This window comes from Xenopus laevis, chromosome 9_10L, assembly GCF_017654675.1.
Source record: "Xenopus laevis strain J_2021 chromosome 9_10L, Xenopus_laevis_v10.1, whole genome shotgun sequence".
Taxonomy (NCBI): domain Eukaryota; kingdom Metazoa; phylum Chordata; class Amphibia; order Anura; family Pipidae; genus Xenopus; species Xenopus laevis.
The window spans coordinates 111,703,935-111,723,796 of record NC_054387.1 but is presented as its reverse complement, the minus strand read 5'-3'; the positions used below and the strand labels follow the sequence as shown (position 1 = coordinate 111,723,796).

At 38.6% G+C, this 19,862-nt stretch overlaps 1 protein-coding gene across 1 annotated transcript; it reads left to right on the top strand.

Annotated features, from left to right (window-relative positions):
- Window positions 1-645: 645 nt before the first annotated feature.
- Window positions 646-18,993, top strand: anks4b.L (ankyrin repeat and sterile alpha motif domain containing 4B L homeolog). Its single transcript, XM_018236455.2, has 2 exons — window positions 646-911; window positions 16,858-18,993. The coding sequence occupies exons 1-2, from the start codon at window positions 748-750 to the stop codon at window positions 17,912-17,914; spliced, it is 1,221 nt and encodes a 406-aa protein (XP_018091944.1). The 5' UTR covers window positions 646-747; the 3' UTR covers window positions 17,915-18,993.
- Window positions 18,994-19,862: the final 869 nt, after the last annotated feature.

Sequence of the window (19,862 nt, the reverse complement as noted above, 5' to 3'; positions counted from 1 at the left end):
CCTGTACTTGTCACCTGGTACACAACGATAGAGGCTTCGGCCACCTCAAAATTCCATAGAAAAGACTTTCACTGGCACACCGGATTTTTAACTGCAGGGGAATCCCTTGCAATTTTTTAATGCAGTGCAGGTGCACTGCATTAAAAAATTGCAAGGGCTTGCCCTGCAGCTAAAAATCCTGTGTGCCAGTGAAAGTCTTTTCTATGGACCTTCTAGAACCCATTTGAAGTCAATTGCTGGACTTTGAAAAGTCAAAGTTTTTTTTAGAAAAAACTTCAAATCGAATACGATGTTACTTCGATTCGAACTTAAACGGCCTATTCAGCCATTATTATTATTTTTAAAATAAATTTCGGTTGGTCTTTTTTTATTTGGATTTGAATTTTTTTTTTATTCCAAATTCAACCCTTGGTAAATCTAGACAAGTGTATGTATGTGCTCTTTTATAATCCTTCTGACCCTATACAAAGTGACTGGAACTTTGAAACCATACTCTTATCTAAAGAAAAAAAATGTTTCTTCCCTTATTAGCCTACATGTTCTTTCGTTGCTAAGGATCCCTCCCCACGTTAGTCATTTACAGGGACTTTGCACCCAATCCTATTGCTCTAAATGTGCCATCAGGGCTGTGATCATTATTTAACTATCTTTATGACACTGATTTAGTTGAGTAGCCAAGAGGTGACTGACTGCAACTCTCAGTTTACAGAGGGCGAGGGAATAAACTGAAATTAAGAGGGGGAGAGAATGTCGACCAGATACCACCAGGCTGCCATAGATGGCTATCAGGATATCTTAAAGGAAGCCACTAAAAAGGATGTTAACACCACAGATGGGGATGGAATGACTCCCACCATTCTAGCTGCTTACCATGGGCATCTGGATGTCCTTGAGCTTTTGTGCCACAGAGGGTAAGTGGAAATGCCAAAAACTATATTGCCCTTCAGTGTGGTAGGGGAGTAAATGGGGACTGATGGATATCAGGGACTATTATATTACCATAATTACTTGTGAGTTATAGTGCCTCTTGTTCTCTTTTCATTTAGTAAGGCGGGAACACTAAGGGGCAGGAAGGCATCTTTGAGGAATGAAATGACATTCGTTTAATATCAAAAGGAACCTTTTAGGCGGAATGTTGGTTGTGCTCAAATTTGTGATCAGGGTGGCTACCAATAGGTGGAAAGTACAAGTACGGTATCTATTTTCCGGAATACTTAGGCCCTAGGGTTTTCCAGATAAAGGCTTGCTTTGTAATTTGGATTACTGTTCCTTTAATTTGAAATCTATCATCCCAAATCAATTGTTTTGCCACTAATATGAATGTATACAGCTTAGAATAGGGTCTATTTTATTTTTATTACAGAATAAAAAGTTGAATTCTTTTCTTAAAAGGAACTCTATGGGAGTAATTCGGACTTTTTGGATATCTTACGTCAATGTCTTTTTGGATAGGCTTTGTGTCCCTAAAACGTCATTATTTTGTGGCTATGCATGCAGCAAGAACAGAGGTAACACCGTGGAACGGACATACTCTACACGTAACAATGGACACATAGGGGAAAGCCCCTCCCCTTAGGGAAAATGATAGCAGTAGTGTCAGATTAAAGGACTCAAAGCACTAAAGAAGAAAAGTAACATCAGAAGTTAATATTTTGTAACTAGAAATGTGGGACTTTCAGTGTAGACCAGGGGTGTCCAGGGGTGCCACATGCGGCCCAGGATGCATATGAATGCAGCCCATCTTGAAACGCTTGGTTCCCGAGGAAATAGGAGGAGGGGGGGACTCTGCCCATTGCCCAGTTAGTAATAATAATATAATAATATGTCTATTTAATATCCACGTGTCCCATATTCCAGTGTATAACTCCATCTGGTTATCCAACTGGCATTGTAGTTTTTTTCTGTGTATTTCCTTTACTTTTACAAATCAAACGTGTTTGTGTATTTCATGTGTGGCCCCAGACAATTTTTCTTTTTCCAATGTGGCCCGGCGAGCCAAAAGTTTGGACACCCCTGGTGTAGACTTAACAATGGTGCTTTCTTCATTTGGCTCCTCTCAGCCAGGGGTGAGGGTGGCAGCATTGTGTAGGTTTCTTACTGTATACTGTATAAACACACTCGCACACCTGCCAAAATGCAGACATTTTTCCAATATAAAAACAAAAGGGCAAAAATGATAAATAATATGGTTGGCAGAATCATGTGATGATTTTGGGAATTCCAGGATTGGTTTGGTCCTATTTTGGCAAAAAGCTGTATGGTTTCCCTAGCCCTAGGTGTGTTTTATTGTGTTTTATGTTCACTATGAATTAGAAGGACTGTGTGGCCCTGAGCGTCAGGTATCATCCACGTGACCAAAGTTATACTTAAAGGGGAAGAAAAGTCTAAAATAGAATAAGGCTAGAAATGCTGTATTTTGTATACTTAACATAAACCTGAACTTACTGCACCACAAGCCTAATCAAACAAATAATTTATGCTTTCAAAGTTGGCAACAGGGGGTCACCATCTTGTAACTTTGTTAAACATCTTTGTTAGACCAAGACTGTGTGCATGCTCAGTGTGGTCTAGGCTGCTTAGGGATCGTCATAAATTATCAAAACAGCACAAGTCAAATGATATCGGCCAGAAGCCAATTCAGCAAGACTGATTAATAATCAGAATAGGCAGACTGCACTGGGTCCTGTGTTGTCATGTAATCTAATGTGGATTTTATAGTTTTTGTATTTTTTAATACAAACTTTCTCCACCTCTGCAGAACCAGTGGCTGCAGTAAAATAATCCTCCAAATAGAATCCCAGTTTATCTGTTTAAATCTGGGTCCATGATCTTTGTCCCCGCAGCTGGAGTGGGAAACAGTAGAGGCAAAAATAAAATCCAATACAAATCTCTACACAGTCGCTGACTGCCCTACAGGGAAACAAACAAAGCTGCTTGAGTTCTGCATGGCTGGGAAGTAAGGCGGGGGCTCCCCCTGCTGTTCATAAGTATAATTGTTTCCCTGCTCAGCAGTTAGGGACCATCTGACAATCCACAGCAGTAAATGAAGGGAGAATTTCACTGCATACAGTCAGGTTTCCTATAAAAACAGTACAAATTTTTTAATTAAAGTATATTGGAGATAGGTTTCTTTTTCATTAAAGAAAGTAAAAAGGGTATTTTATTTTTTTGCCTTTGCATGCCCTTTAAGTTGCCATAAACAAACCAATATTTTATTTTCTTAATTCGACTTTCATTTTTTGTTTTAAATTCATCATTCATTTTCCAGGAACTAAGCCCAGTTATGCTCGTTACAACTGAGAAAATGCTTTTTAACAAGTCATTTGCTTCCATGTGAACAGAGAAAATACAGTTTCCTTGTCATTTTCAAAAAAAGAAATGCCATACGCAGGATGAGCTGATATGTACTGCTCCTGAGAATGAAAATGAAATCATTTGTCTAGCTCCGAGCAATCTGGACTGGCTCCATACAATTGCCGGTATGAAAGGCACTCAATTCTCTACTTGCAAATGTGAGAAAAGTGTAATATTACACTGCTTTTATTAGGAATGAGTTCCCTGATTCTAAGGACAACTTGAATAGGCCTAGTCATCTTGTAACGCAGATTCAATAGCCCACAGCAATCGCAAAACAGCAGACGTTAATTGTGTTGCTATTGGTTACTGCACTGGTGCAAAGATGTGCTTAAAAAAAGAATGCTGCTTGCATTATAATAAATCTCTTCATTCCGGTGAGCTGGAGAAAGTTTGCTTTATCTATATTTCTTTAGGAATGCAGCCCTGGTGTTGCTGAACTTTATATCTAGGCATGATTTCACTATTGACAGAATGCTGGGATTTGTAGTCTATCAAAGTGCACAACTGCTGTGACTATTTTGAATGTTATTCCATCCTAAATGTGCACCAAACCGGATAGCTATCATAAAGGATGTTCCATGAATGAGCAGTGTGAGGTGCACCTGCGGCTACCTGAGAGTACAATGGAGAACAGTGACCCAAGCACCTACTTGAACTGTAATGCAACTAATCTAAACGCACCCTTTCCAGGTCGTTTATTTATTTTTTTTAATTTCTGGTGCCCCTAGGCCGGCCCAATGTGCATGTGAATGCAGCTTCTTTGGGATTCAGGACACAAGAGACTTTGCACATGTGAGATTTTAACAACCCACCCCTCAAATTAGGGAGCAGATACACATACCTCCCAACTGTCCAGTTTTTCACGGCACAGTCACGATTTTGACAGCTAAACTTGTAGTGCCAGAGTGTTACTGAAATTCCAGACTTTCTCTTTGATCTCATGCACTGAACATCCAGAAAAAGATACAGTTTCTAAAACTTAATTGGCTTAACTGGCTCGAGCCCAAAATAAGTGGCACTTGGATAATTCTGTAACCATTTAAGATAAGCAAAGAAGCCATTGTAACAATTTAAGAAAAGCAGGTCTCTTGGGGAAAATGTCACTTTCAGCTTAAAGGGCAATTTCACTTTCATTAGCAAAACTGTATAAACATAAAACATACAGAAATGTGTTAAAACTTTCACAACCTGCCAAATTTTATAAAATGAACATGGAAATTTGGGGGTGCGGCCACAAAAATGGGCATGGTTAAAAGCTGCATGCTGCCACTAAAACTGTGTGGCAAATACAGTCTATTAAAATAATTTTTGCCTAATTCTTTTTTTAATATGTTTCCCCACCCTAACAGTATTACTTGACATTTGGGTATTCTAAGTCAGCGGGCCTTTTCAGCGAGGCAAGCTGCACCCATGGGGCACCTGTAAAGGGGTTGTTTGTTAACTTTTAGTACGATGTAGAGAGTGATATTCTATGGCAGTTTGCAATTGGTTTTCATTTTTTATTATTAAAGGTTTTATTATTATTTATTATTAAAGGTTCTTGAGTTATTTAGCTTTTTATTCAGCGGCTCTTCAATTTGTATTTTAAGCAATCTGGTAGCTAGGGTCCCAATTACCCTAGCAACCATGCATTGATTGGAATAAGAGACTGGAATATGAATAGGAGAGGCCTGAATAGAAAGATGAGCAATAAAAATTACAATAACAATACATGTGTAGCCTTACAGAGCGTTTGTTTTTTAGAAGGGGTCAGTGACGCCCATTTGAAAGCTGCAAAAAGTCAGAAGAAAAAGGCAAATAACTACAAAACTATCAAAAATAAATAATGAAAACCAATTGAAAAGTTGCTTAGAATTGACCATTTATAACATGCTAAAGGTTACCTTAAAGGTGAACCACCCCTATAACTCCTCTAGCACTTGTATCTCGCGTTCTAATATATAAGCCCTAATGACAACAGTATAGGGTTGCCACCTGTCCGGTTTTGACCCAGACAGCCCGTTATTTTGAAGGGCTGCCTGGGTCAAAACTTCAATCATGGGGAATCCTGCCCAGTTTTCCTTATTTGGAAAACTGGGCAGGATTCCCCATGATTGACATTGCGCCGCACCCTCTACATCATGGCCGCCCCCTGCCTGGTCTCCACCGGGTTATTAACCTCCTGGTTAATAAGCCTTTAAAAGATTAGGGGCTCATTTATCAACACTGGGCAAATTTGCCCATGGGCAGTTACCTATAGCAACCAATCGGTGGTTAGCTTTCTAAAGCCAGCTGCAAGTAGAAGAATGAATGCAGCAATTTGATTGGTTGCCATGGGTTACTGCCCATGGGCAAATTTGCCCAGTGTTGATAATTAACCCCCACATCTCATCTTTAATCTGCCACTGCCAATGTTAACCAAGTTAGAGATAGCAGCAGCTTTTCCAACACATCCTGCATGTGCGTAGTTCTGAGGAAGGTTACAGATATCACACACACACACCCCTGCAGCTTAATTGATTGGAAACTTCCAGCAATCTAGCTCAGGTAACACTTCCTGGATACAAGCCACACCCCCTACTCTTTGCACCATGGACATTAGTGCCAACAATTGAAAGGGTTTGGTATTCATTTGAATATAATAAACACTAACCCTGCACTGGTGAAAATTGTATGTTTGCTTTACACATACACAGGCCATGGGGGCAGCTATTAAGATTCCTAGGGCTGTAAAACACACGTTTATATAGCAGACGACAGGCATGATTTCCATGATACAATAGGGGCTCATTTATCAACACTGGGCAAATTTGCCCATGGGCAGTTACCTATAGCAACCAATCAGTAATTAGCTTTTTAAAGCCAGCTGCAAGTAGAACAATGAAAGCAGCAATTTGATTGGTTGCCATGGATTCCTGCCCAGTGTTGATAAATGACTGGTTTAAGTTCTTAAACAGTAGGAATGCTCCGAGTCCAGGTTCGGGAGTCAGCCAGGATTCTGTCTTTTTCAGCAGGATTCGGATTTGGCCAAATCCTAATTTGAATATGCAAATAGGGGACAGATAGGTAAATCGCATGACTTTTTGTCACAAAACAAGTAAAAACTGTTTTCACCTTCCCTCCCCTAATTTGCATTTGCAAATTAGGATTCAGATTGGGTTTGGTATTCGGCCGAATCCTTCGCAAAGGATTCGGGGGTTCCGCCGAATCCAAAATAGAAAGAACTTCTAGGTTAGGGGCATCCCTAGTTCTAGGTGTTTAGTTAGAAATGTAAGGGCAGCTGTGACTTTTCTATACACACCCTTAGAATCTTTCAGTAAGCACAGGGGCGATCCTAAAAGTGGTATTTGTGATGCTTCTCTCTGTGCCACATCACTAGCACAAAGAGTGCAATTTCTGCTCTAGAAAAGCCTTATTTAATACTTAAAGGGATTCTGTCATGATTTTTATGACGTTGTTTTTAATTCTAAATTACACTGTTTACACTACGAATAATTCACTCTACAATAAAAAATTTCATTCCTGAACCTGCAAGTGTATTTTCTTTAAATTTAAATATTGGTGTGTAGGCGCCATCTCAGGTCATTTTGCTTGGTCATGTGCTTTCAGAAAGATGCAGCACTTTAGGATGAAACTGCTTTCTGGCAGGCTGTTGTTTCTCCTACTCAATGTAACTGAATGTGTCACAGTGGGACCTGGATTTTGCTATTGAGTGTTGTTCTTAGATCTACCAGGCAGCTGTTATCTTGTGTTAGGGAGCTGTTATCTGGTTACCTTCCCATTGTTCTGTTTTTAGGATGCTGGGGGGAAAGGGAGGGGGTGATATCATTCTAACTTGCAGTACAGCAGTAATGAGTGACTGAAGTTTATCAGAGCACTAGTCACATGACTGGGGGCAGCTGGGAAACTGACAATATGTCTAACCGCATGTCACATTTCAAAATTAAATATAAAAATATCTGATTTCTCTTTTGAGAAATGGATTTCAGTGCAGTATTCTGCTGGGGCAGCACTATTAACTTTGAGAAAACAAAATTCCCATGACACTATCCCTTTAAGCCTAATATAATACTTAAAGCCTAATTTTTCTGCCCCTGGTAATTTGTGGGGAACTGCCGTCTCAGGCAACAATGACATCACTACTCACCGTTTCTAACTGATGACATCACTAGTCACCATCAATAAGAATTTAATTTACAAGATATTCATGACTTTTGTGTATTATAATAAATTACCATACAGCAGGCTTTAGTGGTAGTTTTACCACTGCAGCCTGTGCTAATAAATAAGTGCAAAGTACAGGGCCCACCGGACCCAAGTAAACCCATCCTTGAGTTACTGGTAATCCTAGTGCCAATTTGCAACTGCCATGCTTAAGATGCTAATGCCCTACATTTTCGGTTTCTAAAGTTAGGAACAGCTGCTTTGTTCATATTGCACATTGTGATTAATCTACAATGATTCATGCAACCTCAATAAGTTCTCAGCTCTTCACGATGAAATTAATTCCAGAGGGATACAGTTAATTTCCAGATGGATACAGTTTCCAGGTTTGATTATCGGCTTTCCACGTGCTTTCATTTTCACTCACAATGAATATTTCACCCATTTCTCAGAGAGACAAAATCCATTTTTAGGCAGGTCTGAGGCAAAGTGAAATATAGTGGTCCTTCTTGCAAAGAGGAACTATCTGTTGTCTTTAGAGGTCTGGCAGGGATCATTCATTACATAGTGAATAAAGTACCCCCTGTTGTAAAATATAAGGATATTGTAAGTTCCCAAGGAGTTCCATGATCACGTAAAAGCATGAGACCGAAGGTTATGGAACTCCAAGGTGACTTCTAATATCCTCATATTTTGCAACACGTTTCAGTGAGTCATGTGACAGAAATTACATCATAAACTCAGATTATAACCAATGACATCACTAAAAACCGTTTTACAGGATATTCATGGCTCTTGTGTATTATCTATTGATATATGGCATGCAGACCAGTGTTGGCTGGCCAATATATACCAAGATTAATTGAGCTTCAGCCATGTCAGTATTTTTCTATGAATAAAAGAACTCATTTAACAAAGCAGCTCTCGACGCAAAGTGCAAAATCCAGGTTGTAATTAATCATGTTTTTTACCATTATTTCTGGAATTCCAGCAACTCATCACTATTCCAGCATTTTCTTAATTCACTTGTATGCAAATGGTGTCGCACCAGCTTGTGTTGGCACATCCTGATAATAATCCCTAGAGTTATTGACAGGTGTTAATTCCAGGGTTTCTATGACACCCTGTACTTTGCACTTGAGTGCAATTCAGCAGAGCATAAACACTATGCATAGGTTGTAAAGAGTATGTATGAGAACAAAGTACTTTTGTGAATAGAGTCCAAAAGGCTCTCTCATGAATGCAGTGCAATGTGAAAAAAGCAAAAATCTGCCTTGGTTTTTATCCACAATGCAGTGGTTTTTCCTATAATTACAGTGTACACTAGACTTACATGCGATGCACCTATACTAAACAAATTAGAATTTGCTTTGATAAATCAACTGCTAGGGCCAGGACCAGTATTACAAATTTACCAGCAATGTAATTTCCTCCATTTCTTTCATTTTTCCCATTGCAGCACTTACTTTTAAGTGCTCCGACCCACACTCCAACGACCAGGACCTCCCCACGGACCCAACGCACAAATTCTCCCCCCCCGCTCCCCACCCTGACATGCCCACCTGCCACCCCAAAATACCTCAACCCCCCTGATGTCACCACTACCCTCCCTTGAGGCTACAAATAGGCCTCTAAATGTATGGTCATAAATGTAAGTCATTTTCTCACTCTTTAATAGGGCTTTCTACACATTTCCTACTATTAACAAGATTACCATATTCTCCATCCAGCAGCCTTAACCATGCTAAGAAGACCTTTCATATGTCTGGTAGGGGGCTCACACATAATGGTACACGTTTATCACACTGGAAAACACAAGCATTATTCATCTAAGTAGGCCAATATGGATCCTGCTGTTAAAGAGGTGGTTCAGCTTTAAATTAGCTCTTAGTATATTATAGAATGCCTAATTCTAAGCAAATTTTCAATTTGTCTTTATTTTTTCAGTTGTATCGTTTTTGAATAATTTGCCTTCTTTTCTGACTCTTTCCAGCTTTCAATTGGGTTCACTGACCCCATCTAAAAACAAATGCTCTGTAAGACTACACTTTTATAATTATTGCTACTTTTTATTACTCGTTGTTCTATTCAGGGCCTCTCCTATTCATATTCCAGTCTCTTATCTAATTCATGGTTGCTAAGGTCATGTGGACCCTAGTTATCAGATTGATATCTCGGTGACAAATAATTTTATTGTAATCTGCTGCATAATCACAAAGGTATGGTGCATTATATATATATATGGTCCACTACATGGAAAACGGTAAGCAAGAACAGACCTACAATAACATTCACCATAGAAAACCTAAATGTAGAATAGTCAGAAAGATTCCTCCTGGGGAATCCTTGCCTACACATCTTTAATCTGCTTTACACTTTACAGTACTCCCATGTAAAAATTCTCTATTCTCTTTAGTGGAATGGAGACTTTCACAAAGAATCAGTCTGGCTAGCAGGAACAAAATATAATTTATCCCTGAATGCTTACCCAAACATGGAAACTAAAAACCTAATTAATAACTTAACTAATTTACTAAAACCCGAATTGATCACATTATATAACTAAAAAAAACACAACCAAACTCCCATACCTATTTAAACGTATTTATTATTAAAAAAACTCGATTTAATCAGTTCGGGTAAAAAGTCCATAGGGTTGAGCGAAAACCGAATTGTACAAAAAGCCCGAATTTTTTGTATTTTTGCCCAAAAAGTCCTAAATGGTCTGATTTTCGGGCTAATTCCAGTACAGACTTCCAACTTCACTGGAAGATCTGCGGCGAGGGGTTAGTATGGAGTATGGGGCATCTCCCCTGGGGGGTAGTTAGCCTGGGGAGAGGAGGGAGGGGGGTCTACCTGGGGTTGGGGGTATTGGTTATTTTCAGGACAGGTTGATTTCTCCTCTAATTTGGCTATCTATAGTCTACTAAAAATCATTAAAACAAGTATTAAACCCAATATGACTGTTTCGCCTCTAGTAAAGATGAATTATATCTTAGCTGAGATCATGTACCAGGTACAAGTATGAGACCTGTTTTCCAGAATAGGCAGGACCTGGGATTTTCCGGATAAGGGGTCTTTCCTTAATTCGGATCTCCATATATTAAGTCTACAAAAATTCATACAAATTAATTAAGCCTAATAGACTGGTTTTGCTTCCAATGATGATTAATTATATCTTAGTTTGGATAAATTACTGTTTTATCATTACAGAGAAAAAGGAAATCGTTTTTAAAAATTTGAATGACTTGATTAATATGGAGTCTATGGGAGATGGCCTTCCCATAATTCGGAGCTGTCTAGTTAACGGGTTTCCAGACAACGGATCCAATACCTGTACTGTTTTATTAAGACAGAGAAAAAGGAAAATGTTGTAATGTTTTTAAAAATTTGTTTTCAAGCTTTCCAGATAAGGGATCCCATACCTGTACAACATGTGCAACAGGTGCAGGCATGTTATTTAAAACTAAAAGAACAATGGCCATTAAAATCCTAAAGCTGGACAAAAAATGCACTAATACAATATATTTAAGACATTGAGACATTTTGTGCAAACAGCTACTAAAAAATGCCTTACCCTTTAAACCAAACAGGGATTTCCCAGCTATAGTCAGGTGATCCCAGTGTTGGCCAATAAAAGGACATCCATTTTTAACCTTGAAAGCAGCTTGTAAGTTGCAGGTAAAACTTAGTCTGTGTAAAATGTATAATGAAGCAATTTAATTCTTAATGAATGAGATGCAATTTGAGTGTAGGACTGGCCAGATATGGGATGACTTTGACGTAGTTGGCCAGCTTAAATATATTGCAATATATGGACAAACAATCCCTGTTTTAACGGGTAAGGCATTTTTTAGTAGCTTAAGGCACAGAATGTCTTAATGTCTTAAAAATATTGAAAATGGGTTGAGAGATATGTTTATATACTGTATATGCATAGTACAGGTATAAAATCCGTTATCTGGAAACCTGTTAATCAGAAAGCTTCAAATTATGGGAAGGCCACCCTCCATGGACTCCATTTTATCCAAATAATTCAAGTTTTTAAAAATGAATTCCTAATGCTCTGTAATAATAAAACAGTAGCTTGTACTTAATTCAAACTAAGATATGATTAATCCTTATTGGAAGCAAAACCAGCCTATTGGGTTTGTTTAATGATGATTTTCGACTAGACGTAAGTAGTGATCGGCGAATAAATTCGCCTGGCACGAATTTGTGGCGAATTTCTGGTTTTCGTGAAAATGTTCGAGTTTCACGATTTTTTTGTGAAAACGTTCAAATTGCAAGATTTTTTTGTGAAAACGTTCAAATTGCACAATTTTTTCGTGAAAACGTTCGAATTTCACGGTTTGTTTTCATGAAAACGTTAGAATTTCATGTTTTTTTCCGTGAACTTTCAGATCTCACGTTTTTTCTCAAATTTTTCGACGTTTCGCGAATTTTGCTGGAAATTCAAGAACGGGAGAAATTCGCCCATCACTATACATAAGGTTTTCTTAGTAGACTTAAAGTTTATAGGTCCAAATTACAGAAAGATCCATTATCCGGAAAAAGTAACCCATAAATAGGTGACATTTTTCTTATTCCTATTCCTCACATAATTGCTTTGATCTAGTTTAAAATTGCAATTTCCAGCTCCTAAAACTTGAAGCTTTTGATTACATAACCTAATTATACAAAACTATATTGCTCGCAGTGGGGGGGGGAATAACGCAACATGGACAAATATACTTTCAATATTGTCACTGTCAGCTTCAATCAAACAACAGATTTAGCAGAAACGTTACCAGCTAAAATAATGTAGACTTTGGAGAAACATTAGCAGGACACGGTATATGTGCAGTATTTATTATAGTGTATAAATAATAATAATGCTGTCAGATTTTCTTTTTTTCCAGCACCATGCTAACGCATACATTCTGTATATTTGGTTTTTGCCAAGTTAATCTTCTGGACTGGAAAATACAATCTGTTTTCTTAATAGTAATATCAGCTGAATAATATATGTCTCCTTCACTAGCAATGCCCTGTAGAACACCATTGCATTCTCTAAAGAGAGATTACTTTTTACATCTAGACCCATCTGTTATGCGCATGCCGTGCGTCACACAAACAATAAAACATACATTATCTTACCTTATAGTTGTTATGCGTCTGATACTAAAATACTGAATACATATATATCGGTAGGGGACGTGTTATCAAGAATGCTCAAGAAGTTAATTCTTTGCATTGATAAACGTAAGTGGAGTGGTTATTCTTCATTGGGTTTTTGATTGATGTGTTAAGGCATGCAATTTGGCACCTTCCATGCCTTCTATAACCTTCCATTTCTAGCTATTTCTGGCTAATTTGCTTTTCATTAGATCACTGACAATCAGTATGGCTACCAGAAAAAAAATATGATTTATCCCTGAATGCATATCCAAACATGGATACTAAAAACCTAATTAATAACTTAACTAATTTACTAAAACCAGAATTGATCTCATTATATAACTAAAAAGAACACAACCGAACTCCCATACCTGATTTTAACTTATTTATTATTAAAAAATCTCGATTTAATCAGTTCTGGTAAAAACTCAATAAAATTGAGCGAAAACCCAAATTGTACGAGAAGCCCGAATTTTTCGTATTTTTGCCCAAAAAGCCCTAAATGGTCTGATTTTTGGGCTAATTCCAGGGCAGACCACAGAAATGTCAAAATAGGATAGGATATGCAAAGGCCATAATATCATTACAGGAATGGGACCTATTATCCAGAATGCTCAGGATCTGGGATTTTCTGGATAACTGGGCTTAGGAATGCTCAAGACGTGTTATCAAGAATGCAGAGACAGAATGCTGATGAAAAAAACAGGAAAATTTGCACCTGGACAGTATCCAGTGACAACCAATCAAATGTTTTCTTGGATTGTTCTAACCACAGATTGGTTGCTATGGGTTATTGCATTAGTGCAAATAGGACCAGCAAATGAGCCTTAGTAGTTGTTCCTTATGACCTAAATAATAAGCAAAGTCCTAAATAAACATATTCTCATGTAATTATTGTTTGTACATATGACTGTGATGGCAATTCCCCGCCATGCAACCCGGTGCCCTTTGAATTATATATTATCCCACTGGGAATAAATAACTTATCCTCTGCATTCCTTAGACATTGGCCTCCTCGTCCTAGCCTCCCTGGAAATAGTCTCTGCACCCTGGGGTGGATTGCTCTCCATAAGGTATACTGAAGGCTTGGAAAATAACCTTTAATATAAGACACCTTTAAATATTCAGAGCTACACTTCAACCTGTACAGCTTTTACTAAGGCATATATGACGTATGCACATGTGTTCCTAGAAATGAGGTAAAGAAGGTGTTAGGTAAGTCAGTTACCAAGTGCCATAGGACTATAATTTTTTCTACTTTACTGAACATTACACATTGTTTGCAGACACAAAGCTTATATTTTGGGGGTGGTGATCTGAATAAAAAAAAAAGTTAGGTTTCGGGCTGTTATTATATGCTTTATAGGGAATGTAATGAAAAGTGATGTTGTTAACTGATGGAGATTCATCCACTTTGTATAAATAGGCATATTATTATTATAGGCATATTTTTCTATTGCAGAAAGACTAAAATGACAACTTCGTGGTGCAGAAATCCAGGTTTTCCGGATAACGTATTTTTCTGTAATTCATACCTTAAGTCTAGAAAATCAATTGGACATTAAATAAACCCAACAGGCTGGTTTTGCTTCCAATAAGGATTCATTATATCTTAGTTTGGATCAAGTACAAGGTGCTGTTTTATTATTACAGAGAAAAAGGAAATCGTTATTAAAAATTTGGATTATTTGGATAAAATGGAGTCTATGGGAGACAGCTTTTCCGTAATTCAGAGCTTTTTAGATGAGTGAGTTTCCAGATAACAGATCCCATTTAAATGGGATTAAGACTTATATGAGTTTATGTAAGTGAGGTCCTTGTGTATAATTTTCAGAAATTAAAAGCATACAGATGCAAATTTTGCATCAGAACATTAGCCCCTTCACCTAACTATTGGACTCAACCAAGCACTAAGCTTGGGGCCTAGAAACACCCTGCATCCCTTCGCGCTCATATTTTGCATTCTATTCATAAGGGGTAGCATAGATGTGTAATGGAACAAAGATACCGGTACACAAGGCTTCATTTGCAGGGAAACCCTTGCTTTAATTCAAAGTGCGGAAGTGCAATATTTAGAGGCCACGCAAATTAAGCCTCGTGTGACGGTATCTTTGTTCCATTGCATAATCCTGAGGTTGCTGTATCCTCTATTACTGAGCTCCAGGCTGTTAAGTCCAGGGGTTGCCGTGGGTGTGTGTCTGCTCTATCCTCTTCCAGTAGCATAGATGTGTACCACCAGTCTCAGTCTCTTTGCAGCCAACTCCTAATGCATGAGTAAAAAAAAGCAATAGCATACATAGGTACGCAAAGGCAGCATATCTTCTATTCATTCACCCTTCCACCCACCCAATACACCAGTGCACAATGGTATAACTATAGAGGAAGCAGACCCTGCAGTTGCAAGGGGGAAAGGGGAGCCCAAACCACTGGGTCTGCTTCCCCTATAGCTTGAATCCCCTCACCAGCTGCTTATACTTTAAATTTTTGCATGCAGCAGTGAGAGGGGGTTGGTGAGGCCGGAAGTAGCTTGTGCATGTCGGGCCCCTCTGAAGATTCTTTTGCAGGGGGCCTGGCACCTGCTTATTACATCACTACCAGTGCAGGTATTTATAAACAGCATCATGCAGCCTCTGAGCAAAAGCCACATTCTACCAAAATGAAGAAGAGAGAAACACACATCTAAAAGCGTTAGGGTGTGCATCTGGTTCCTATGCTTTATACAGATGATACTAGATTTTGGGCATGCTGGCATTAATGGGTGCTGCCTCCCGTAGCAATCAAGTCCCAAGCTTTTAGGGGAATACCTCAATATTCCACCAGTATTTCTAGTATTAAAGTTCTATTGGCCTTGAACTTGACTGGGCCCTTATGCACTCACTATAGGATTCACTATAGGATTCCTGCCCAAACGTACTTGCAGGGACACTAACAAAAAGGCACTGAAAACAATTATACATGGCACAGGTTAAGCTCATACATCATAATTTTTTGTTAAACTGATTCTTATAAAATCCCATTCAAAGCTTTATCATTATTATTAAAGGGATCCTGTCATCAGAAAACATGTTTTTTTCAAAATTAATCAGTTAATAGTGCTACTCCAGCAGACTTCTGCACTGAAATCCATTTCTCAAAAGAGCAAACAGATTTTTTTATATTCAATTTTGAAATCTGACATGGGGCTAGACATTTTGCCAATTTCCCAGCTGCCCCTGGTCATGTGACTTGTGCCTGCACTTTAGGAGAGAAATGCTTTCTGGCAGGCTGCTGTTTTTCCTTCTCAATGTAACTGAATGTGTCTCAGTGGGACATGGGTTTTTACTATTGAGTGTTGTTCATAGATCTACCAGGCAGCTGTTATCTTGTGTTAGGGAGCTGCTATCTGGTTACCTTCCCATGGTTCTTTTGTTTGGCTGCTGGGGGGGGGGGGAGGGAGGGGGTGATATCACTCCAACTTGCAGTACAGCAGTAAAGAGTGATTGAAGTTTATCAGAGCACAAGTCACATGACTTGGGGCAGCTGGGAAATTGACAATATGTCTAGCCCCATGTCAGATTTCAAAACTGAATATAAAAAAATCTGTTTGCTTTTTTGATAAATGGATTTCAGTGCAGAATTCTGCTGGAGCAGCAATATTAACTGATTCATTTTGAAAAAAAAAATTCCCATGACAGTATCCCTTTAATAATAATAATCCATCACAAATTGTTCCTCTCCAGCAATGGACTACTCTGATATGAAGTATCTTTTAAATGACCAAAAAGGACAATATGATTTCATTTCTAATTTAAAGGGCAATGTTATGGTCACATCAAAAAACTAATTTAGTTGCATCAAACAGCTAATTTAGACGCAAGTAATTGGTTTTCTTGTTTTTGTAGGGAGCAATGGCAGTTTACCCTCCCAGATGATGTTTAGGAATATTAAATAAAAAGCTGTTTCACTTATAGCTCCAGTTTTCATGAGCAAAACTTTTCAACCCTTTGGAATTAAAAATAACTGTACCAATATACCAGGCATAATGAAGATGTATTGTACTCTATCAAGCAGAACTGAGCCCATTAGATGAAAATTGCAAATCACATTTATGGTTTTAATTTTCAGGAATCTTGAGGTAGAGCTTTGCAAATGTTAACATGCTTATCACTATAAGTAAATACTTATCCTAACCCCTGTAAATAATTATATGTCTTTCAGAGGGGATCCAGACAAATGTGACATCTGGGGAAACACACCCCTGCATCATGCGGCTGAAAAAGGGCATGCAAGCTGCGTTTCCTTCCTAGTCAACTTTGGAGCGAATATATTCGCGCTGGACAACAAATATCGTACGCCGCTTGATGTTGCTGCTATAAAAGACCGCACCGAGTGTGTCAAAATTCTGGATGGAGCAGCAAATAAACAAACATCCCTAAACCCTAAAAAGGTAGAAAGACTGAAGGACCAAGCAGTGAAGGACGCTGATAGGAAAATCAAGGAATGTGAGAAAATTCAAGATAGGCACCAAAACCAGATGAGCAAGAATTATAATAAAAGCAAAGGTGGAACAGTTAACTCTTCCAAAGGAACCCTGTCTGGCTCAGTCGGTGCTCGTTTCTCCACACCATCTACAATAAGCAGTATCTCCAAAGGTTTTAAGGACACGTTCCAGCTGAAGTCAAAAAAGAAAAACAAGAACACAATTGACAGAGAGACAGTGAGTAATGTCATTTTTGCCAATGATGAAAATGCCAATGCTTCACGTCCCAAAGCCATGGACGTTTTTAATGAAAATGAGGAAGAAAATGAAGGGAAAGAAAAAGAATCAATCTTCAATCGGCCTGGTCTTGGGAATATAATGTTCCGGCGCAATCTCGCTTCAGGAATCAGTACTGATTTTGATGATCTGTCAACAGCTAGAAGTGATATAGGTTTCCAGCTTCCAAGTGAGCTGTTTACAGATGAAGCTGAAAATGGTGAAGAGTCAGATAATGAACAAGAATCGATCGTGACTTGGAATGAAGATGAGATGGAATTGGACGATGAAGGTGAAACGTCTCCTCTTCAGGTCTTTCTGGCATCTCATGGTTTGCTAGAATTATATGCTACTCTTATCAGGGAAAAGATAGATTTGGATGCTCTTATGCTTTGTTCTAATGAAGACCTACAAAGCATTAACATCGCGCTTGGGCCGAGAAAGAAGGTTCTCAATGCCATAGAAAAAAGGAAGAAGATCATGGACAAACCAGGAAAAACCACTGATACTAAATTATAAAACTGGTATGAGCCTTGTGTATTGCCTGGCCCAATGCTCAGTCAGATGGTGGAATTATTCCTCCAATAGTTCTCTCTCCTCAACTGATTCCCTAAGCTGCATGCGAATGATAGGCATTTACATGCCCGGAAAGAGTGTATGATAGAAGAACACCGAAGACTTGCATAGCTTTTAGTGGAATCAAAAGGCAAGACATTTCAACTGCTCAACTGCTATTGTTAAATTATTTTGTGTCAGTGGCCAAGATGTACAAAAGAAAAAACAGATCCATTCATTACTCAAGTTTCCAGAATCTATCCTCCGATGTGAACTACTCCTTCAACAAATTATAGTGTATACAGAATCATTTGTAAAGGCCGAAATATTTACCAGTCAATTTATTATTATTATTTTTGTTATTAAAAAATGACCCAAGCCATAAGACAACAAAATGTAAAGTAGGTGCCATATTGTTTAAAACAAGAGCAAATGTATTCATTGTGCATTTGGGTGGAACTGATCACTAGGCCTAAGACGTCCAAGTGCTGTTCTATGGTTTCATATGGTTATTGTGGTGATTTAACTAAACCACTGGACTAATAAACATTTGTGACTATACAGAATTACTGAAAAACTGGCCACAGTCAACAACAAAGATTTACTGCATTAAGGACTGACACAGACGAGGTATGACTTTATGATGAGTGGCAGTGATGGCCAGAAGGGACGAAAAAAACTCAAAATAATAAATAACATTCTGTTCTTCTTTCATCTCCTCAATTTCCATCATTAATTCCCCCATTCCAGACGTGCCCTTATTTAATAAAATCCATTCCCAATCAGGGACCAGTGGTGAGAGCACACATGGCAATTTTATCATGCATATTACCAGTTATCATTTGCTCTGCATATTTTATATATTTCCAAGTCTATTTGAATATTGCATCCCAATACTGTATGTCTTTAGCAAACCAAAGCCAATTTGACCTTCACTATAATATACATATCTGTTATGCATAATTCAAAAATGGTTAAATTGCTTTGAAGAAACTCATTTTTTTTAAACACCTTTCTGAGCAATAAAATTTTAATCAGCTACAGCAGAAGAAAGTCCTACTGGTCATGGGGGTTTATTATGGTGCTGGAGAGGAAACTAGCCCCTGTGTCATATGACTTATTTCTTCCAATCTCACTGAAAAATAACATCATGATTCCATGGTAAACGGGCGGTCGGATCGCGGGACCGTATCAACGAACAGATGCGGCCGCGATCCGACGGGATTTTCTGTCCCATCCGATCGAGATCTGGCCGACTTTCGGCCAGATCTCGATCGGGGAAGCCGGTCGGGGGCCCCCATACACGGGCCAATAAGCTGCCGACACAGTCTGTCGGCAGCTTTTATCGGCCCGTGTATGGCGACCTTAAGTCTCACCTGGTGAGAATCTGTGGGTTGTCATTCCAAAGTCTAGTATGAACGGGACACTAACAATTGTGATTATTCTAATTTATACATTTGGATATTTGTTCTGCCAGCCATGATAATATTTATTGATTCTGCATTGTGCCTGTTGGAGCATGCTTTCAAACCTAACGGTAAACAAAAGCTTCTGCTAAAATCCATGAAAATTGCATTTAAGCCAATGCCATCATCAGCTATCAGTGAAACAGCCCTCTCTGCAATCTTGTTCGTCCCTTTAGATGAACTGGAAAACCTCGGAGCTGATTGTCTCTGTAGACTCCTTTAGGTCAGAATTAGATGTCTGTGAAGTCTAACCTAAGAAGTCTATGAAGATCTAGTAGCTTCAACTTAATCAAGGCAATCTCACTCAATGAAATGCAGGGTATCCAATATTTTGCATCAAAGCCATTCACAGCTATATATCGAACAGCAAATAATTGCTCGGCCCAGTTCCACTCAATTTGGCAAATAGGCATTATCCTTGAATCTCTCCCTAACTGGCCATCAGG